This window comes from Chrysemys picta, chromosome 9, assembly GCF_011386835.1.
Source record: "Chrysemys picta bellii isolate R12L10 chromosome 9, ASM1138683v2, whole genome shotgun sequence".
Lineage (NCBI taxonomy): Eukaryota > Metazoa > Chordata > Testudines > Emydidae > Chrysemys > Chrysemys picta.
In genome coordinates, this window is record NC_088799.1 from 58,965,655 (window position 1) to 58,984,949 (window position 19,295).

At 54.1% G+C, this 19,295-nt stretch overlaps 2 protein-coding genes across 8 annotated transcripts in view; both read right to left on the reverse strand.

The window, feature by feature from the left end:
- Positions 1 to 250: 250 nt before the first annotated feature.
- LOC135973366 (uncharacterized) lies at positions 251 to 7,655 on the reverse strand. Its single transcript, XM_065556319.1, has 2 exons — positions 1,627 to 7,655; positions 251 to 753 (listed from the first exon to the last, which is right to left on the reverse strand). The coding sequence occupies exons 1-2, from the start codon at positions 2,186 to 2,188 to the stop codon at positions 251 to 253; spliced, it is 1,065 nt and encodes a 354-aa protein (XP_065412391.1). The 5' UTR covers positions 2,189 to 7,655.
- Positions 7,656 to 7,771: 116 nt separating this feature from the next.
- The window catches only part of SHROOM4 (shroom family member 4), a 57,933-nt gene continuing 46,409 nt past the window's right edge, over positions 7,772 to 19,295 (reverse strand). For 5 of the 7 annotated variants that reach the window (XM_024111576.3, XM_042858733.2, XM_005279169.5 and 2 more), the window contains 5 exons: positions 18,597 to 18,727; positions 18,238 to 18,514; positions 17,089 to 17,260; positions 16,487 to 16,759; positions 7,772 to 14,310 (listed from right to left, as the gene is read on the reverse strand). In XM_024111576.3, the coding sequence (XP_023967344.2) occupies positions 14,041 to 14,310; positions 16,487 to 16,759; positions 17,089 to 17,260; positions 18,238 to 18,514; positions 18,597 to 18,727 (1,123 nt within the window). In that variant the 3' untranslated portion in view covers positions 7,772 to 14,040. Of the gene's footprint in view, positions 14,311 to 14,429; positions 15,399 to 16,486; positions 16,760 to 17,088; positions 17,261 to 18,237; positions 18,515 to 18,596; positions 18,728 to 19,295 lie in introns of those variants that run through there. The other 2 variants (XR_006176518.2, XM_065556317.1) reach the window with 2 other exon arrangements.

Consider the following 19,295-nt stretch of genomic DNA (forward strand, 5'->3'; position numbering starts at 1 on the left):
CTTCTGTTTGTTTCTCCTTGATGAACCCTCCAACCCCCCCCAACCCGGTTCACTCTACTTTCCTGTAAACCAACCACTCCACCCTCCCCTCCCCACTTCGAGCACCGCTTGCAGAGGCAATAAAGTCATTGTTTTTTCACATTCATGCATTCTTTATTAATTCCTCACACAAGTAGGGGGATAATTGCCAAGGTAGCCTGGGATGGGTGGGGGAGGAGGGATGGAAAAGGACACACTGCATTTTAAAACTTTAACTCTTATTGAAGGCCAGCCTTCTGATGCTTGGGCGATCATCTGGGGTGGAGTGACTAGGTGGCCGGAGGCCCCCCCACCGTGTTCTTGGGCGTCTGGGTGAGGAGGCTATGGAACTTGGGGAGGAGGGCTGTTGGTTACACAGGGGCTGTAGCAGCGGTCTGTGCTCCTGCTGCCTTTCCTGCAGCTCAGCCATACGCTGGAGCATATCAGTTTGATGCTCCAGCAGACGGAGCATTGACTCTTGCCTTCTGTCTGCAAGCTGACGCCACCTATCATCTTCAGCCCGCCACTTGCTCTTTTCATCCCGCCATTCAGCCCGCCACCTCTCCTCTCGTTCATATTGTGCTTTTCTCATGTCTGACATTGACTGCCTCCACGCATTCTGCTGTGCTCTATCAGCATGGGAGGACATCTGGAGCTCCGTGAACATATCGTCCTGCGTCCTCCGTTTTCTCTTTCTAATGTTCACTAGCCTCTGCGAAGGAGAAACATTTGCAGCTGGTGGAGGAGAAGGGAGAGGTGATTAAAAAAAGACACATTTTAGAGAACAATGGGTACACTCTTTCGTTACAAGGTCGCATTTTTCCTCTGCCTGCCGGTTTGGTATGAGAAATCACTCACGCAGTCCCAGGCAACAGATTTCGGCTTGCAGGCAGCCATGGTAAGCCACAGTGTTTTGGCTTTTTTAACCTTCTTAACATGTGGGAATGGTTTCAAACAGCAGCGCATTTCCCATATCAAGGATGAATTGGGTTGGCCATTTAAAATGGGTTTTCAATGTAAAAGGAGGGGCTGCAGTTAACATGCAGCACAAACCCAAGTAAACCACCCCCCCCCACACACACACACACGATTTTCTGGGATGATCACTTCACCCCTCCCCCCACCGCGTGGTTAACAGTGGTTAACATTTCTGTTCAGAAGAGCAGGAACGGGCACCTCTGAATGTCCCCTTAATAAAATCACCCCATTTCAACCAGGTGACCGTGAATGATATCACTCTCCTGAGGATAACAAAGAGAGAAAAGGAATGGATGTTGTCTGCATGCCAGCAAACACCGGGACCATACGCTGCCATGCTTTGTTATGCAATGATTCCAGACTACGTGCTACTGGCCTGGCGTGCTAAAGTGTCCTACCATGGCGGACGGGATAAGGCAGCCCTCCCCAGAAACCTTTTGCAAAGGCTTTGGGAGTACATGAAGGAGAGCTTTCTGGAGATGTCCCTGGAGGATTTCCGCTCCATCCCCATACATGTTAACAGACTTTTCCAGTAGCTGTACTGGCCGCGATTGCCAGGGCAAATTAATCATTAATCATTAAACACGCTTGCTTTTAAACCATGTGTAATATTTACAAAGGTACACTCACCAGAGGTCTCCTGTGTGCCCTCAGGGTCTTGGGTGAGTTCGGGGGTTACTGGTTCCAGGGTGACAAACATATCCTGGCTGTTGGGGAAACCGGTTTCTCCGCTTCCTTGCTGCTGTGAGCTACCTACATTACCTCCATCCTCATCTTCCTCGTTCCCCGAACCCTCTTCCCTGTGTGTTTCTCCATTGACGGAGTCATAGCACACGGTTGGGGTAGTGGTGGCTGCACCCCCTAGAATGGCATGCAGCTCCGCGTAGAAGTGGCAAGTTTGTGGCTCTGCCCCAGACCTTCCGTTTGCTTCTCTGGCTTTGTGGTAGGCTTGCCATAGCTCCTTAATTTTCACGCGGCACTGCTGTGTGTCCCTGTTATGGCCTCGGTCCTTCATGGCCTTGGAGACCTTTTCTAATACTTTGCCATTTCTTTTACTGCTACGGAGTTCAGCTAGCACTGATTCATCTCCCCATATGGCGAGCAGATCCCGTACCTCCCGTTCGGTCCATGCTGGAGCTCTTTTGCGATCCTGGGACTCCATCACGGTTACCTGTGCTGATGAGCTCTGCATGGTCACCTATGCTCTCCACGCTGGGCAAACAGGAAATGAAATTCAAACGTTCGTGGGTCTTTTCCTGTCTACCTGGTCAGTGCATCTGAGTTGAGAGTGCTGTCCAGAGCGGTCACAATGAAGCACTGTGGGATAGCTCCCGGAGGCCAATAACGTCAAATTCCATCCACACTACCCCAATTCCGACCCGCAAAGGCCGATTTTATCGCTAATCCCCTCGTCGAAGGTGGTGTAAAGAAACCGGTTTAAAGGGCCCTTTAAGTCGAAAGAAAGGGCTTCATCGTGTGAACGTGTCCAGGCTTAATTCGATTTAACGCTGCTAAAGTCGACCTAAACCCGTAGTGTAGACCAGGCCTTAGTCTTGAAGCCAGATATGTCTTTTGCCCCCACTACTCCCCTTGGAAGGCTGTTCCAGAAATTCACTCCTCTGATGGTTAGAAACCTTCATCTAATTTCAAGTCTAAACTTCCTGATGGCCAGTTTATATCCATTTGTTCTTGTGTCCACATTGATACTGAGCTTAAATAATTCCTCTTCCTCCTTGGTATTTATCCCTCTGATATATTTATAGAGAGCAATCATATCTCCCCTCAGCCTTCTTTTGGTTAGGCTAAACAAGCCAAGCTCTTTGGGTCTCCTTTCATAAGACAGGTTTTCCATTTCTCAGATCATACTAGTAGCCCTTCTCTGTACCTGTTCCTGTTTGAATTCAACCTTCTTAAACATGGGAGACCAGAACTGCACACAGTATTCCAGTTGAGGTCTCACCAGTGCCTTGTATAACAGTACTAACACCTCCTTATCTCTACTGGAAATACCTCGCCTGATGCATCCTAAGACTGCATTCGCTTTTTTCACGGCCATATCACATTGGTGGCTCATAATCATCCTGTGATCAACCAATACTCCAAGGTCCTTCTCCTCCTCTGTTACTTCCAACTGATGCCTCCCCAGCTTATAACAAAAATTCTTGTTATTAATCCCTAAATGCATGACCTTGCACTTTTCACTATTTAAATTTCATCCTATTACTATTACTCCAGTTTACAAGGTCATCCAGATCTTCCTGTATGATATCCCGGTCCTTCTCTGTATTGGCAATACCTCCCAGCTTTGTGTCATCCGCAAACTTTATTAGCACACTCCCACTTTTTGTGCCAAGGTCAGTAATAAAAAGATGAAATAAGATTGGTCCCAAAAGCAGTCCCAGAGGAACTCCACTAGTAACCTCCCTCCAGCCTGACAGTTCACCTTTCCGTATGACCCGTTGTCATTTCCCCTCTAACCAGTTCCTTATCTACCTTTCAATTTTCATATTGATCCCCATCTTTTCCAATTTAGCTAATAATTCCCCATGTGGAACCATATCAAATGCCTTACTGAAATCGAGGTAAATTAGATCCACTGCGTTTCCTTTGTCTAAAAAATCTGTTACCTTCTCAAAGAAGGAGATCAGGTTGGTTTGGCACGATCTACCTTTTGTAAAACCATGTTGTATTTTGTCCCAATTACCATTGACCTCATAGACTCATAGACTTTAAGGTCAGAAGGGACCATTATGATCATCTAGTCTGACCTCCCACATGATGCAGGCCTCAAAAGCTGACCCACCCACTTTCCCTTTACTCAGCTGTTGAAGTCCCCAGATCGTGATTTAAAGACTTCAAGTCACAGAGAATCCTCCAGCAAGCGACCCCTGCCCCATGCTGCGGAGGAAGGCGAAAAACCTCCAGGGCCTTCGCCAATCTACCCTGGAGGAAAATTCCTTCCCGACCCCAAATATGGCGAGCGTGCAGGCAAGATTCTCCAGCCAGACCCGCATTGACCATTGATACTAATTACCAGCGATGGCAGGTTATTGACCTATTGACTAAAATCACGTTATCCCATCAAACCATTCCCTCCATTCCCTCCATAAACCTCAATGTCCTTAACTACTTTCTCCTTCAACATTTTTTCCAAGACCTTGCATACTACAGATGTCAAACTAACAGGCCTGTAGTTACTCGGATCATTTTTTTTCCTTTCTTAAAAATAGGAACTATGTTAGTAATTCTCCAGTCATATGGTACAACCCCTGAGTTTACAGATTCATTAAAAATTCTTGCTAATGGGTTGGCAATTTCATGTGCCAGGTCCTTTAATATTCTTGGATGAAGATTATCTGGGCCCCCTGATTTAGTCCCATTAAGCTGTTCGAGTTTGGCTTTTACCTTGGATGTGGTAATATCTACCTCCATATCCTCATTACCATTTGTCATCCTACCATTATCCCTAAACTCCTCATTAGCCTCATTAAAGACTGAGGCAAAGTATTTGTTTAGATATTGTGCCATGCCTAGATTATCCTTAACCTCCACTCCATCCTCAGTGTTTAGCGGTCCCATTTCTTCTTTCTTTGTTTTCTTCTTATTTATATGGCTATAGAACCTTTTACTATTGGTTTTAATTCCCTTTGCAAGGTCCAACTCTACATGGCTTTTGGCCTTTCTCACTTTATCCCTACATGTTCTGATCTCAATAAGGTAGCTTTCCTTGCTGATCACTCCCATCTTCCACTCCTTGTAGGCTTTCTGCTTTTTCTTAATCACCTCTCTGAGATGCTTGCTCATCCAGCTTGGTCTACAATTCCTGCCTATGAATTTTTCCCCTTTCTTGGGATGCAGGCTTCTGATAGTTTCTGCAACTTTGACTTGAAGTAATTCTAGGCCTCCTCCGCCTTTAGATCCACAGGTTTTTCAGTCCTATCCACTTCCCTAACTAATTTCCTTCATTTTTTAAAGTTACCCCTTTCCTCGCACTGGTGCACAAACATCTTAATTCTTGCTATTTGGCTTTGCTCACATTCTTTACCCGACTAGGCCCAGACATTCTACTGCCAGTATCACCTATTAGACTGGTATCTACACTACCCTTTCTCCTTATGTCCATTCTCCTACCCCAGCTGTATCCTTTCTTACTTCGTTTTCTTCCCTCTCAATGTTAAAATCCGGCGTGGAGATTACCTGGACATCTCCCAACCATCTCCCCCAAATTCCTAGTTTAAAGCTCTCTTAATCAGTTGTGCCAGCCTCCATTCTAGAAGTCTATTTCCCTCCCTAGTCAGGTGAAGAACATCCCGAGAGAACAGTCCTCTGTCCATGAATGCCTCCCGGTGGCTATACATCCCAAAGTCCTCCTTATAGCACCACTGCCTGAGCCATCTGTTGATCGTCATAATCTTGTCACACCTTTGTTGCCCTTCTCTAGGAACTGGCAGAATCCCACTGAAGATCACCTGAGCCTCGATTTCCTTAAGTGTCTTCCCCAGCCTGGCATAGTCTCCCTTGATACGTTCCAGCGAGAATCTACCAGTATCATTTGTTCCCACATGAAGGACAATCAGTGGATTCTTTCCCACTCCCATTAGGATCCTCTTCAGCCTCAGGTCCACATCCTGTATCTTAGCACCCAGCAGACAGCACACCCTTCTGTTCTCTGGATCAGCTCTGGTTACAGGCCTGTCTATTCTTCCCAGTAAGAAGTCCCCAATCATGTAGACCTGCCTTTTCCTGGTGATGGTGCGATTCTCCAGTCTATCCCCTGTTCCCTCTGGCTGCAAGTCCTCTCGATTCCTATTCTCCCTTGCAATCTTCTGCAACCCATCCTATATCCTCCTGGGGCAACCCTATGCCCGAGAGAGGCAGCTGCAGGGAAGTTGCAAGCCCGGCATGGGTGCCCTCGCAGGCCTAGTGAGGGGGAATACAGGTGCAATTGTTCTGAACTGTGACACCATGGTCACACAGCCACCATCTCTCCAGCTTGTGCCGCGGCCGGGCTGGGCTGTTTAATTCTGGGTAACTTAGAGCAGAAGGAGAAGGGGTGAGACTAGCCTCACGTACAGATCTCAACTTCATGCAAAGCTTCCTAGGGTCCCTAGGGAAGGGCTCACAGGGGTAGCACCTGGCTGGCTGGACACCAAGCAATCAAACAGACAGCTGCCCAGAGACCAATTCCACTGCTGCCTCCAGCACAGCTCAGCCTGGGACTCGGCAAGGCCAGGCTTTGGGTAGCAGAGAGAAAAGGGTCGCTGCTCTGTTGCTAGCCATGGGGTTGGTTGCAGGGCCCAGCCTCAGGCAGAGCATGCCATCTAGTGGCTGCAACATGGGCTTTAGTCACTCACTGAAGCAGGCCTGTTGCTGTGGCTGAGCTGCTGTCTCCAAGAGCAGGTTTGACAGGAGCGGGATGCACGTCGTGCCTGCTCAGTTTAGCAGCTACTTGGATGCTTTAGAACAGGTTAATCTGCAATTGGGTGGCCAGTGCTTTTGTAACACTGACAGACCTCAGTCAGCGGTGGGCAGGATTGAACCTGGGGCCTCTGGCGCTTAGTGCATGAGCCTCTACCGCATGACCTAAAAGCCAACTAAGGCTGTACAGCAGACTCAATCTCTCTCTCTTTAAGTGGTCTTGGTGCCACTGGATGGGACAGAACACCACACCCAGGTGTGTGGGTTGCACTTTCAGCGACCGATGTGGCTATGCTGTGCACAGTGACCTTGACAGGGCTTTGGGGGTGGGCATCTTGCACAGACCCCAGAGCAAACCCAGCCCCTCGACAAGGAAAAAGGGAGGCTTTGTACAAGCACCCTGAGATCAGAATGCAGTTGGGCTTCTTGTGCCTTGCAAATGACCAGGCTGTGTGTCAGGACTGGTGGTGTGCCACAGATGGGCACGATACTTTGGAGGGTAAAGATTCTGTCTGGGGACTTGAGCTAACAGTTCTGTGGCCATGCGAGCCAGCAGAGTCCTACTCTCACCATCCCCCCAGGGGCCAGTGCTCTACCGCTTCAGCTCTTTCATCTCCCACAGGCAAAGGCAGAACAAGAGCCACTGGCTGGATGCTGAAGCAAGACAAATTGAGACTAGAAATAAAGGTGCAAATTCCTAGCTCTCCCCACACAGATCCAGGTCACACTGGCTTACATAGCAGCCGCAGCATGCAGTGATTCCCTGCCCACAGCTCCTTTCACAGGCAGGCGCCAGGGACTCTTCTCTGCAATGCAGAGCCCGTTAGCTGAGGGAATAGCAAGCCCCACTGAAGAAGGAGACAGCGTAACCTGCTGGGCAGTGTGTTCCATCTCCCTCCCTGCCTGATCCCCAGCCGACAAGCCCAGTGTCCCCAAGACAGAGGTTGTCACACTCGTTTCACATGAGCTGCTGGCTCCCCTAGGCCACCAGTGAGCAACCACCCTTTGGGCCGTGCTGCCCAGCTGCAGGGCTACATGGGGAGGAGGGGGGCTCAGAAGCATGCCCAGGCCTGAGGAGCCAACAGTAGCTCAGCACATTATGCTCCCAGGTCATTTTGAAGCCCAGGTGCATCTGGCAGCATGTCTGAGCTGCTCAGAGGTGTGAGCCAAGTGCCACAGCACTGCCACCAAAGGCCCTAGTTCAGCCCCAGCTATGCTTTTACCCTTCGCGTGGCTGCCATAAGCTATGCCAGCAAGCAGGCAGCTTGGCCAGGCTAAGCTGGGTCCCGCTAGGGCCTCCATCTTCTTGCTATCACATCTCAGCAGCGGCGTGAATGATCACACGACAACCCGCGGCTCATTGTCCTTAGCACCGTTTAATGCAGTGGGTCCCTCGCCTCCCTGTGCCCCCCAGGTGGGGATACATACCTGCGGCAGCAAGCTGGGAGACACTAACAAGCTCAGTAATCAACAGCTTAGAAAATACACATAACATTGTAAAAAACACCGCTCAGGGACGTTGTACAGAGCCCACTGCGCCTTTAGTGTGTAGGAAGCACAATGGTACACAAAATATACAGCATTAGCACATCCCTGTGCTGGGCCAGCAGCTGGGCAGGCTGTGCATGTCAGGCTAAGGGGTTCATGCTGGAGGCTTCAGGACTATAACAGCACAGCTAGCACCTGGCAGTCAGGATTATGCACCAGGAGACCAGGCAGCGCGCGGCCAGCGGGGGCTTCCTGCCGTCTGACACCCACATTTGTGATTCCAAACACTGAGAACATTCCTTCCCTTCTGTCTTACTGCCACAGTGAGGGCTTCCTGGTCTTCCTTAGCACGTTCCCCACCCCGCCCTGCCTGCTAAAGCCTTTAGGCCGCCCATTGACCAGCAGGGGCTCTGCAGATCCACTTTGCCTCCCCACTTGGACAGCACTCCTAGACCCTGCTGGCCAGGGGCTCCCACATCACAGCACAGAGCAGTAGCCATGGGAGTGAGCCTCTGTGTGTGGTTTTCTAGTGGGCAATTGAAATAAGGCTCCCTGCCCCCCAGAGCTTTTAGTTAGGGGTATCTGAAGGCCTTTCCCTGACAGGTTCCTGTGCTGAACACAATTGCACATGGTGGGAGTGGAGGAGCTAGCCCAGGGGCTGTGGCCAGGGCCTGGGGTGCAGCGGGAAGGAGCAAAAATGCCATTTGAAAGCCAGTGGAGAGCCCTTTCCAAGCCCTGGGGCCTGCATGTGCACTGCAGGGACTGGAGCCTGGGGCTGTCAAGCCACTGGCCAGGAACATTAGAAACTGACTTGCAGCCAAACCACCACACCCACTGTACACATCCCCCCGAGGCTGTCAGCAAGGGAACCCGTGTGCCCATTGGCTGATAATGCACCACAACTCTTCCCTACTCCCATAGGGAAGCCATAAGCCAGTGGCCTGGCACTTTGAGCCATACCTCCAGCTACTCAAGTCTATGGCATAGGAATTGTGCTGTGGGGCATAGCACCCCATGGCCTGGCTTTTTACTGGGCCTTCAGGGAAGGGCAGGAGACCACTAGCCTAGGACAAGAGCGTGTCTCATATACGCCACATGGGGAAAGGACAGGCTGCAGGGGGATGAGGTGAAACTAGGCCCTGTCAATCAGCATGACGAGGATTTAACCAGAAGGCCTGGCTGAGGCCTATGTGATTTGACATCATGCAATAAACCAGTGGTCTCCAAAGTGGGGTGCACTAGAGGATCCTTCAGGGTGCACGGTAGGAGGAGCACCGCCAGAGCAGTGCAGCTTCGGCAGTTCGGGCGGGGGTTTTTTTGTTGCTTGGGGCGGCAAAAATGGTAGAGCCAGCCCTGCGGTGCGGCAGGGGGTGCATGCTCAAAATTTTTTTTACTGATAGGGGTGCGCAATCAAAAAAGTTTGGAGACCACTGCAATAAACAATCACGTTTGCTAGCTTGTACACATGGGTGCGTGTTGGGCTCTGGGCATATAAATGATTCATTTTCAGGCTCCAAAGGCTTTGGGTGGATTTAACCTTCCCTGTAGTGTTAGAAACTCAAATCACGGCAGCCTTGGGTAAGTGCATGAAAATCAGGAAGTGAAACGGACTGTGTGTGATCTTGACCATGCTAGTTCCACTGTCTGAGATGAGTGAAGTGCAATGGGTCCAACAGCCTAGAGGGTGAAAAGTACAGCAGAGCTTTTAAATCTGTGTAGTGTTAAGGAAGCTTCGTCATTGCATGTAAGGTGTGTCAGAGATAATTGTTAAGTGGTGCCGTGGCCCAGTTCCATTTCTGAACAACCTGTGGGAGGAGACTCCTTAAAAGGGGCTGTAATATCACATCTGCTAATTGCTCAAGAAGGATTCCAGGAATTTGATTCACATCAGAAATCCAGGGCCCAGCATGGAAACAATGGAATTTCCAGTTCAATATTCCTGTATTATTTCAGGAGTCTTTTCTCATCCCATGGCTCTAATCACCTCCTGGAGGCAACAGGATACCCTGCACTGAAACGCTGAGCTCCCTTTGCTGCATTTTCACATAACATTGTAATTACTCAACCTGAATTATTTGCAAATCAGTTGTTTATTTTGCTAAAGCAGCTATTTCCTCTTTGGCTACAGCCAGTTTTATTCAGGTTCCAAGGCTTGATTGGAAAAGATGCACGTGCAAATTCAGCAAAAAGCTTATGTCGAATTTCTTTTCAAGGGTTTAGTACTGGATGCGAGAGAGACTATTGCAGGGTGGCTCTTACTGCCATGAGCACACTGGAAACATCCCATCCTTGCTATAGTCTCTTCCTGGGTGGAGAAACACTTGTCAAAAGTTTAGCATAGTTGCAGTTAGTGTTAAGGAGCACTAGAAGAGTTTAGTGTTTTAGCTATTCCCCCCCCATCACTAGCTCAAAAACTTCCCCTTAGAAAGAGTGTGACCCAGATGAGTCATAAGCAAATGACCCATCCCTTTTTAAGTGCTATTTTTGTATCAACAAGGGATTAGGTTATTTTCAACGTATGTCTTTGTTTTTATGCCTGTCCCCGGCCCATTCCTGGCTGAGGGGTGAGGTATCTCACTGGGTGCATGATCACGTGGGGAATGGCACGTGACAGGGTATCTGGCTAGCTAGCTGCCCACTGCATGCCCTGCAGCTGAATGGGAAGGGAAAGCACTAGGCTGGCCCTGCTCTGACATGGGGCCTGATCCCCCTTGGGCACAGAGCACCCACAACCCCTAGTGCAATGAGGGCTCAGCACCTCTCCGGTAGTACCGAGCCCTGATCTGTGTGGTCCCATTGGGCACACAACTTGCATCGGCCTATCCTAACCTCTCTGGACAGCACAATGCCAGGGAGAGACTGGGAATGCATCGGGCAGGGAGGTGGGGCACTGGAAATGGAGGTTCCCTCACACTGATCAGAGTACGGGCAGGGCCAGGCTGTCTCCCAGTTTAGCTCCATGTCCTCCAATGAGCAGCACCCAGAGCTGTGGCCACTCTTGCAATTTTCTCTGACTCATGGTAAATGGAGAGCTGTGCCCCCTGCATGGGCTCTGCCTGGCACAGCTCCTGCCCATGGCAACAAGTGCTGTCACGCTCCTGTCTCCAGAGAGCTCCTCCTATATCCTGCCCAACTCCAACCCCATACTAGCATTTGCAGCAGGGCTGGCATCCCTGGTGTTCTGGGAACGTGCCCCCCCACACCCAGCTGCAGAGCTACAGCAGGGATCTCCCCAGGGGCTGATAGTGGGAGAGGCAGCCAAGTGGCCACCTGCCCTGGCTTTCAGGTTCCTACTCAGCTCCCAGGGGAGGGACAGTCCCTCTGGCCTGCCAGAAAGAGAGAGTTCCCAGGGGCTCTGCCTGGCCTGCCAGGAGCCAGCACCAGCCTCCTCTCTGTAGTAATAGCCTAGGCTGGCTGGCGTTATTGAGATCACAGGGCAGGAGCTCTGAGCCCAGGCGTGGGCCATGCCCAGCACAGCACTGAGAGAGTTAAGCGGCTTTAGACTATTGTTCCAAACACAATGGAGAGGAAGAGGATGTCGGGGGCTGAGAATTTGTGGCAGGTCCCCAGCAAATTCCTTTGGTTACTTAGAAGCCATGTGTGTTAGAAGAAGTAATTAACTCTTTACGACCAGAAGTGCTGCAGTGGGGGAGCTAGGAGGAACAGACCAGCTCAAGTCCTTAATGCCAGGAAATCCCAGCCTGAACCTGTTTCTACAGAACTATAGGATGCCACCATGTCTCTATAGCTACAGTCCAGGTGCAGTTCTCAGGGAGGTAAATCCCAGAACAATGGCGCAGGGTTTGCAGCCGGGACAGACTGGGATCTGGCTGCTTGGGCCACACCAGATACCCAGACACAGAGAGGGCAGCAAGAGGGTTTGGTTCCTGGGTTAGTGCTTTCTCCTGCTGTCTCTCATCCCTGAGCTGCTTGCTCATGTGGCATGATGTGTTTATAAGGTACGCTGGGCAGCTCCTACAGAGACTAGCAACCAGCAAGACAAGGGAGTACCCAACTGGGACGCCTGTAGGGTCTGCAGCAGCACATTGCATCAGCAATCACACACCGAGAGGGGGGTGCGCTCCAGAATCCATTCCACTAGGGCATGGAACTCCACTCTGCGATCCCCCTGCAATTGGACAAGGGGAGCAGATGCCCCCTCAATAGGCATGGTGGTGACATAGGGTCCAGAGCTGGGGGGCGGGGGGAGCAAAGCAGTGCCACACCTGCACCAACCTGCGCTGTGCAAGAGCACTGGGAGGCTTCCACCATGGAGACAGGAGCAGGGCAGGTGCAGATGGGACAGGCGCCAAAGGTGGCAAAGGAGAGTCAGTGCCTAGTGTGAGCATGTGTGACACCAGGGCCCGGACCCTCCCATCACGCACCAAAGCCACCAGAGCTGCTGGCCACAGGCAACTAAAGCTGACTCATGGACAAGCGGACAAGTCTCCAGACCCCACATGCCCCAGAGCGAGGTGAACGCTGGAACCTGAAAGCCAGGGCAGGTGGCCACTTGGCACCAGGTGTCTGAGCTTATCAGAGACAGGATGGTCTGGGGGATGAGATTTCTGCACAGAGCTCCCAGCTCCTTGCCCAGATGGCATCACCCCATCATACAGCAGGCATCAGGGAGGCACAGACAGGGAAGTGCATATCAGTGGGTATATACAATCAGTGGGTGAGATGGGAAGAAAACCCAGGAGTCCTGAGCTTCCATTCCCATGCCCCAGCCACTGCCCCACACGGCAACAGCTGGGGATGAGCCGCAACTGCAGCAGAATCTGGGTGTGAGCCCGATACCAAGTGATCCTGGCCTGGGTTCTTGGACCCTCCTGGAATGGACTCAGAACAAACTGTAGGCAAGGGGCTCACACAGGGGGGCAGTGCCCCTCAGCTGTACCTCAGAGGAGGGGCCTGCGGTGGGGGCAGTGCCTCCCCGGCTAAACCCCGGGAGAGGGGCCCGCTCCTGGTGTGGAGCTGGTGAAGGAGCTGGCCTTGGCTGCAGGAGGGGGAGGTTTCAGTTAAGAACATCGTGAACCTGGCAGGAAGTGAGGGATGTCCAGAGCCCTCCTGTCTCCCTCATACCCAAAACAGCAAGAGCTGAGGAAGAGCCAGGCAGCTTGGCAGCCAGCCACAGGCTCATCCCATTCCGTCCCTTGGGGGCTGCTGGTTCCAGGCCCTGCTTTGGGTGGAACGCACAGTCCTAGCGCCTGGGCCCAAAGCCAGGGCTGGGCAGGAAGTTGGCGTTGGGGACAGGCTCTTCCCGGGGCTAAGGTCCCTGGCTCCTCCCCCACTCCATGTGCTCCTCCCCCTTCCCGCATGCCCCTCCCTCTTCCCACAAGGCCCCTCCATAGGAAAAAAGCAACTTAAAAATACAAAAATAAATAACATTCGCAGGGATCTCACACACGCGCACACACACACACGGATGAGACCAGGCACTGGTGCAAGATCCTCTTTGGTCGTGCCACCTGGGGTCATGGCAGTGGGGCAGCAATGCCCTCTGCCCCACCCTGGCACCATACAAGGGAGAGGGAGATCTTTGGGCAGGCAGCAGCGGGGGCCAGCTGCAGGGCTCTCCCAGCTGGCTGTAGAACCTGCTGCAAACCTTGGCAAGGGCTGGGGAAGCAAAAGCAACATCCCCTTTGGCGTGTTGAAGAGTCCAGTTTCCTCTGGCTTCCAGTTCAGCTCCAGAAATCCCAGCCCGCTCTCCAGCAGAGCCCCTCCCACCCGGAGCGCTGTTTGCTTGGCTTTGGTGGCCTGGCCCATGGCAGGTCAGTGCTAGTGGAGATGGCTAGTGCAGCCTCCCCCTTTGGGGCTTCAGGCCGTGGCACCCTGGGAAGGGCTGAACCCCCCTTTTGTGCCAGTGCCCTGCTGGATCTTGCCGGCTGGAAGGCATGTGACGGGCTCCCACTGAATCAGTGCATCGGTGGGGAGGGAGGAGAACGACGCACACTGGCACCATTTGCTTGGGTCACCAGCTGGGAGGCCATGGGGGGTAGCGGGACGCACCCACACACCCCTCTCTGCTCCAGGGTCCTCCAGCAGCAGCCCGTGAGAAGGCCGTGGCTGTCAGCTCTAGGCCACACCACTGGAGGAGACCGTGGCTGCGTGGCCACCAAAAAGGTAGCGCTGGCACTAATAATCTCTGGGCCCAAGCAGGAGGCTCTCCCTGAGACATCTGAGCTGCTCCTCGCCCAGCTTGATCTTCTCCTCCAGCTCCCGCTGCTCGATGATGAGGGCTGACTTCATCTTGACAAAGTGCTGGTAGTCCTGGAGCTGCTCAGCTGGCAGGGAGCGTGAGATGGTGCCGAACACGGCCCTCTCTCGCCGATCCACGTGCTCCTTCAGCTCCTTGGCATCCTCCAACTGCTCCGTCAGCTGCCGCTTCTTCTCCAGCAGCGCCAGCTGTGGGAGGCAGAGCGGGGAGTAGTGAATGCACATGGCAGACCCACCACGGACTTGGGGGGTAAGACCCTTCCACCAGAGCAGTGCCCGAGTGAGACCCCCCCCCACACACACACACAACAGAGTAGTGCCCAGGTGAGAGATCCCCAACATACAGAACAGGGCATTGCCCGGGTGAGACACCCATCCCCTGTGACACAGTAGGGAGCGGGGTGGATTGACCTGGGAATGTAGTTTAGTTTCACTGGAACTGTCTGCATGGGGGATGGGAGAGCAGGGGATGACTTTAGGTAAGGGACAATACCTGAGCCTGTAACCTGAGCCAGAAGGAGGGTGGGGCCAGGTGACACCTTGGCCTGGGAAACTGGACAAAGGGAGAGGAGGAGCCGGGGGGAGGGGAGTGAGTCGGCTGGAGGGAGTTTTGGCAGTTTTGGGCTGGCTGGGAAGATGCAGGGAACACCAAGTCTGGGGTCTAAGATCCTTGCCCCCCAGGGGACCTGGCTGAGGGGTCCTGGTTGTACCTACAAGCCCTGCTTGGGACTGTGTTCCTGACATCTAATAAACGTTCTGTTTTACTGGCTGGCTGAGAGTCACGGTGAATTGCAGGAAGTGAGGGTGCAGGGCCCTGACTTCCCCCCACCCCGTGACAACCCCACACACAGACACAACAGGGCAGTGCCCGAGTGAGAGAGACACCCCCACAATACAACAGGGCAGTGCCCAGGTGTGACGAAGTGGGGGGTTTTCTTGTTTTCTGTGGAGTTACAATGGTTTGCATGCAGAGGGGGTGGGACTCAGTTTCCCTGGATGTTACCGGTTTAACGAGGTGAGGAGAGAGGGAGTGTATTTTGCAGAGGACCGGAGAGAGGACGTGGGGACCCAGCCGATGGCCGGGAGGATGGATACCCCAGCGACCGGTGACCTGGCGACCTGGTGACCCAGAGGCCCAGCTGAGGAGACGCAGCCCATTCGGTTCTGGCCAGTGGGAGGACAATGGGCTGCAGAGTGAGGACCCAGTGACCTAACCAGCCGGTTCCAGCCAGAGGACAGAAGCAGGAGAGGAGGCCCCGGTTTACGGCCCTGTTTACCTGGAGAGAAGACAATGGACAGAGGCGGGGCCTGGGGCCGGTGATCTCAGATGCCCAGCTGCGAGCAGGGGGGGCTCTGGGCTGGAGAGGGGAAGCAGGCAGAGCCCACCTGGATGCAGGGAGACTGGGATGTGCTGTGCTGAGGGAGGCCAGGCCTGAGGGTCAGAGAGTTTCCTGTGCTGTGTTCAACTCTCAATAAACCCTCCTGTTTCATGCTGGCTGAGAGTCACTCCGGTCTAGAGAACAGGGTTGCATCAACCCCTTCGGGGGTGGAGGCCCCGGGGGTCCAGAGCGAGTGGACTCCCTGAGGGGGCCCACGGCAGAGACAGACGTGCTAAGGCTCAGAGAGGTGCGGATCCAGGAGGTGGAGGGGCCTGACCCAGAGAGAGAGTGGACCCCCGAGAAGAGCTGTCCCACTAAAAGGGGCACCCCCCGTGGACCGCACAGGGCCAAGAGTCGGGACGATCTGTGAGTCCGTGGCACCAGGCCACATAATTAATTTAAAAATATCAGAGGAAACTGGATGTGGGGGGAGACAGTACAGAAAGCTGGGGAAGCTTCCCCTCCACACACTGTCAGTGTCTGTTTCAACCCACAGCCCCCCGCTACCCCAGCCCTGAATTTCCACACACCCCCAAGCTCTGCCGATGCCCCTCACTCCTGACCCGCAGCCCCTCCTAACAGAGGACAGAGCACCTGTCTGACCTGTGCTTTGCTAATGCAGCGTTGGGGTCAAAGCACTGCTAAATCTTGACTCATAGCCCTGGTGTTCCAGCCACACTCTAACCTGGGTAACCACAATCTGCTCCAGAAATTCATCCTGCGGGTCAGCTGAACACAGGATTCTGCCCCTCTTCTGCCTATAGAACGTTGCTGTGCATTATTAAATGCCCTACTCCAGAGGTGCCTGCATGTCAGCTAAGGGGGTGGAGGAGGACAGATTCCTGGGGATCCTGTAGGATCAGACCTTTGTTGCTACTTGTGATCCACTGTCCTGGTGCCCAGGCTAATAGGGTGATGTGGACGAGCTGTATGTGCATGCCAATACAGAGGATTGTGCCCCTCCTCAGAGCATCCCCCCCACATACCTTCTCGTCCTCGGTGGCCTCATGGTCCAGGCTGTTGAGGGCATTCTCCACCCGGGCCAGCCGCCCCGAGAGCGACAGCAGCAGATTCACCACCTTGTCTAGGTCTCCAATGAAGAGGCGGAACTTGTCAAACTCATTGGGTTTGCAGACGCCCTTCACCTGGCACTCCACCTCCTCCCCCAATGTTGCGTTGGCGTTGATATCCTCCTGCAGGCCCCGCTGCGCCTCCTGCAGCACCGCCAACTTCCTGCTGATGCTCTCGATGAGCTGTGCCTGCAGAGGGAGAGAAATGTGGGGCAGCGGGTGAGAGAGGGGATTAAAACCCAGGGGTCATGTCAGGCGCCATGTTCATGAGAGGTGGAGCTGGGGAGCCAGGACTCCTGGGTTCTAACCCCGGTTCTAGGAGGGATGTAGGGGCTGGGAGTTAGAGCAGGAGGGGCTGGGAGTCAGGACTCTGGGGTTCTATCCCTGGCTCTGGGAGGGATGTGGGGGCTGGTGGTTAGAGCAGGGGGGCCTGAGAGTCAGGACTCCTGGGTTCTATCCCTGGCAATATCAGGTCCTAGAGACAGAGCACAATCCCCATAACCTCTGCCTCACTTTACCTTCTTCTGTGCTAGTTCGTGATCCACCTCCTCCTCCACTGAGGTCCCCTCCGGTAGCTCCTTCATCTTGTTGAGCAGCTCAGCCTTCCCCGCCGAGGTGTTGTAATAGGCTGAGTAGGAGGTGGGGCTGACGGCGCCCCCCAGGGGAGGGGAGATGGGCTGGAACTCCTCCCTGCACACATACAGTACACGGGGTCGGACACAGCCCAGAGCGGAGGGAAGCTGAGCTCCCAGTTGCAGAGTGAGGAAGTTACTGGCAGGGACATGGGGGAATCTGCACCTGAATCCCAATGGCTGCTAACTCCACTAGGCTCTTTGAACCCTAAGCATGCAGTCTCAGGGCACCAGATCCCCCAATCCTTGGGCTCCAGCTTGGGGGACAGGAGCTGCATTTTGCCAGATGGGGGAAGGCAGTTAGACATCAGGGGCTGAGATGCATGGGTTTGCTAAGCAGCCTCAGAAGAGCAGGAGCTGGACCTGGCCAGACCCCTAGCAGTCTCTTCTGGTGCCACATGGTGCAGGTGGGCGTCAGCACAGAGACGGCACTTTCTTCCTGTTCTGCCTCCTATGTCAGAGCAGCAGCAAAGTGCTGCCGGCTGCCTGTGCCCAGGCCCCATGCCCATCCCTGTCTCTGCCCCTGCAGGGTCCAGCCCAGCACCTGCTAGCTGCCAGTGCCCAGGCCCTGCAGCCGTCCCTGTCTCTGCCCCCACAGGGCCCAGCCTAGCACCTGCTGGCTGCCTGAGCCCTGGGAGCGGGTGTGAAATTCACCTCCCCCCCCATTTAGAATGCAGTGGGGGGTTCCCTGCAGTGCCCACATGCCATTGGCACCCCACTATGGGCGCACTAGAGCGGCCCCCTGTCCCCAAGGCCACATGGAACGACCTGCCGCTGCGATAGTGCAGAGGTGACCCTGCAATGTTCAGCAAGCCCAGGGGCTGCTTGGCTGGGGACACAGGGAAATGGGCAACCATGGGACAAAACCCAGCAGGAGGGAAGATGCTGTGATTGCTTGGGGCCCGGCAGCCACCCAGAAGGAACGTGCACAGAACATGTGACACCTCCTAATGCCCCAGTGGTTGCACCAGCACCCACGAGCTATTTACACATCAGCATCCGGCCCCACCCAGGAATAGCCAAGACGCCTCCTACCTTTCCTGAGCTTCAGCCTCACTCTGCTTCTCCAGCCGCCAGTCCTGCTCGTAATGGTCCTTCCACGAGTGGCAGTCCCCCGCCGAGAAGAGCTCTCCCATGACCTCGGCGGCTGTCACCATGCCAGAGGATGGGCTCAGCACACCTGCCAGGGAGCGATCCCTGCCCGCCACGTCTCGCATCAGCTCCTCTGAGGTCATGCGGCAGGGCGGCTGCCTGCCCAGCCGGCAGCTCTCCACCTCTGCGCTCTCCTGGGCCAACTCCACCTTCTCGGGGGCTGCAGGAGGAGGCAGGGAGTGAGCGGCCATGTCTGCCACATGGGCCCATGCCACGGGAATTCACAGGGAAGTACCACTTACCCAGGCAGGGGGGGCTGGGCCGCGGGCGCTCCTGGCCCCAGCTAATCACTTGGTATTGTTCATCCTTTACAGACCTGCCCATATCCCACCGCGGTGTCTCCTTCACCCTCTCCTCTGAGGGCCCATCTGGCCTGTAAACACAATCCCAGAGGAAAGGTGTTAGTAGGGAGCCTAAGTAGTGTAGCAGCGCCCAGAGCTTCCAGCCCTTGGGGTACTGGGGGACACCCCCTGGGGAGCCGGAACCCCTCTGCCTCAGGGGGCGACTCCGGGCCGGCTGGACTCTGGGAGCAGCCTTGGCTCGGGGCTGTGCCACAAGCTTGAAAAGAGTGTGTGCTGGAGAACAGCATGTTCGCGGGGGGGCAAAAAGGCAATCGCACCCGGCCTGGCTTTCAAAGGGTTCGGTCAATGTCGGGGGAGGCAGAAGGGAGCATTTCTCCCTGCGAGCTCAGCCCATCCCAATCAGGTCCCACCCTCCCTTGCCAGCATCCAGGGCCATGGGGACCAGGCAGATGGGACATTTTGCTTGACATGCCTTGCTGGGATTTTTGGTTAAAGAGCCCCTTGGACTTAGACATCCAACATGCACTTGGGAGAAGGGATCTCAGAGCTAAAGGTCCAACATCTGCCCCTTCGGTGGGGGGCTGAGACGCTTCCAAGGATTCCTCCCACAGAGATGGGGAGGGCCACGCTCGTTACTGC

Coding starts and splice junctions, on each gene's coding strand:
- LOC135973366 (XM_065556319.1), bottom strand. CDS start 2,188: ATGCAGAGCTCATCAGCACAGGTAACCGTGATGGAGTCCCAGGATCGC. Junction 754..1,626: donor GGGCACACAGGAGACCTCTG/GTGAGTGTACCT, acceptor CTCCTCCACCAG/CTGCAAATGTTTCTCCTTCG.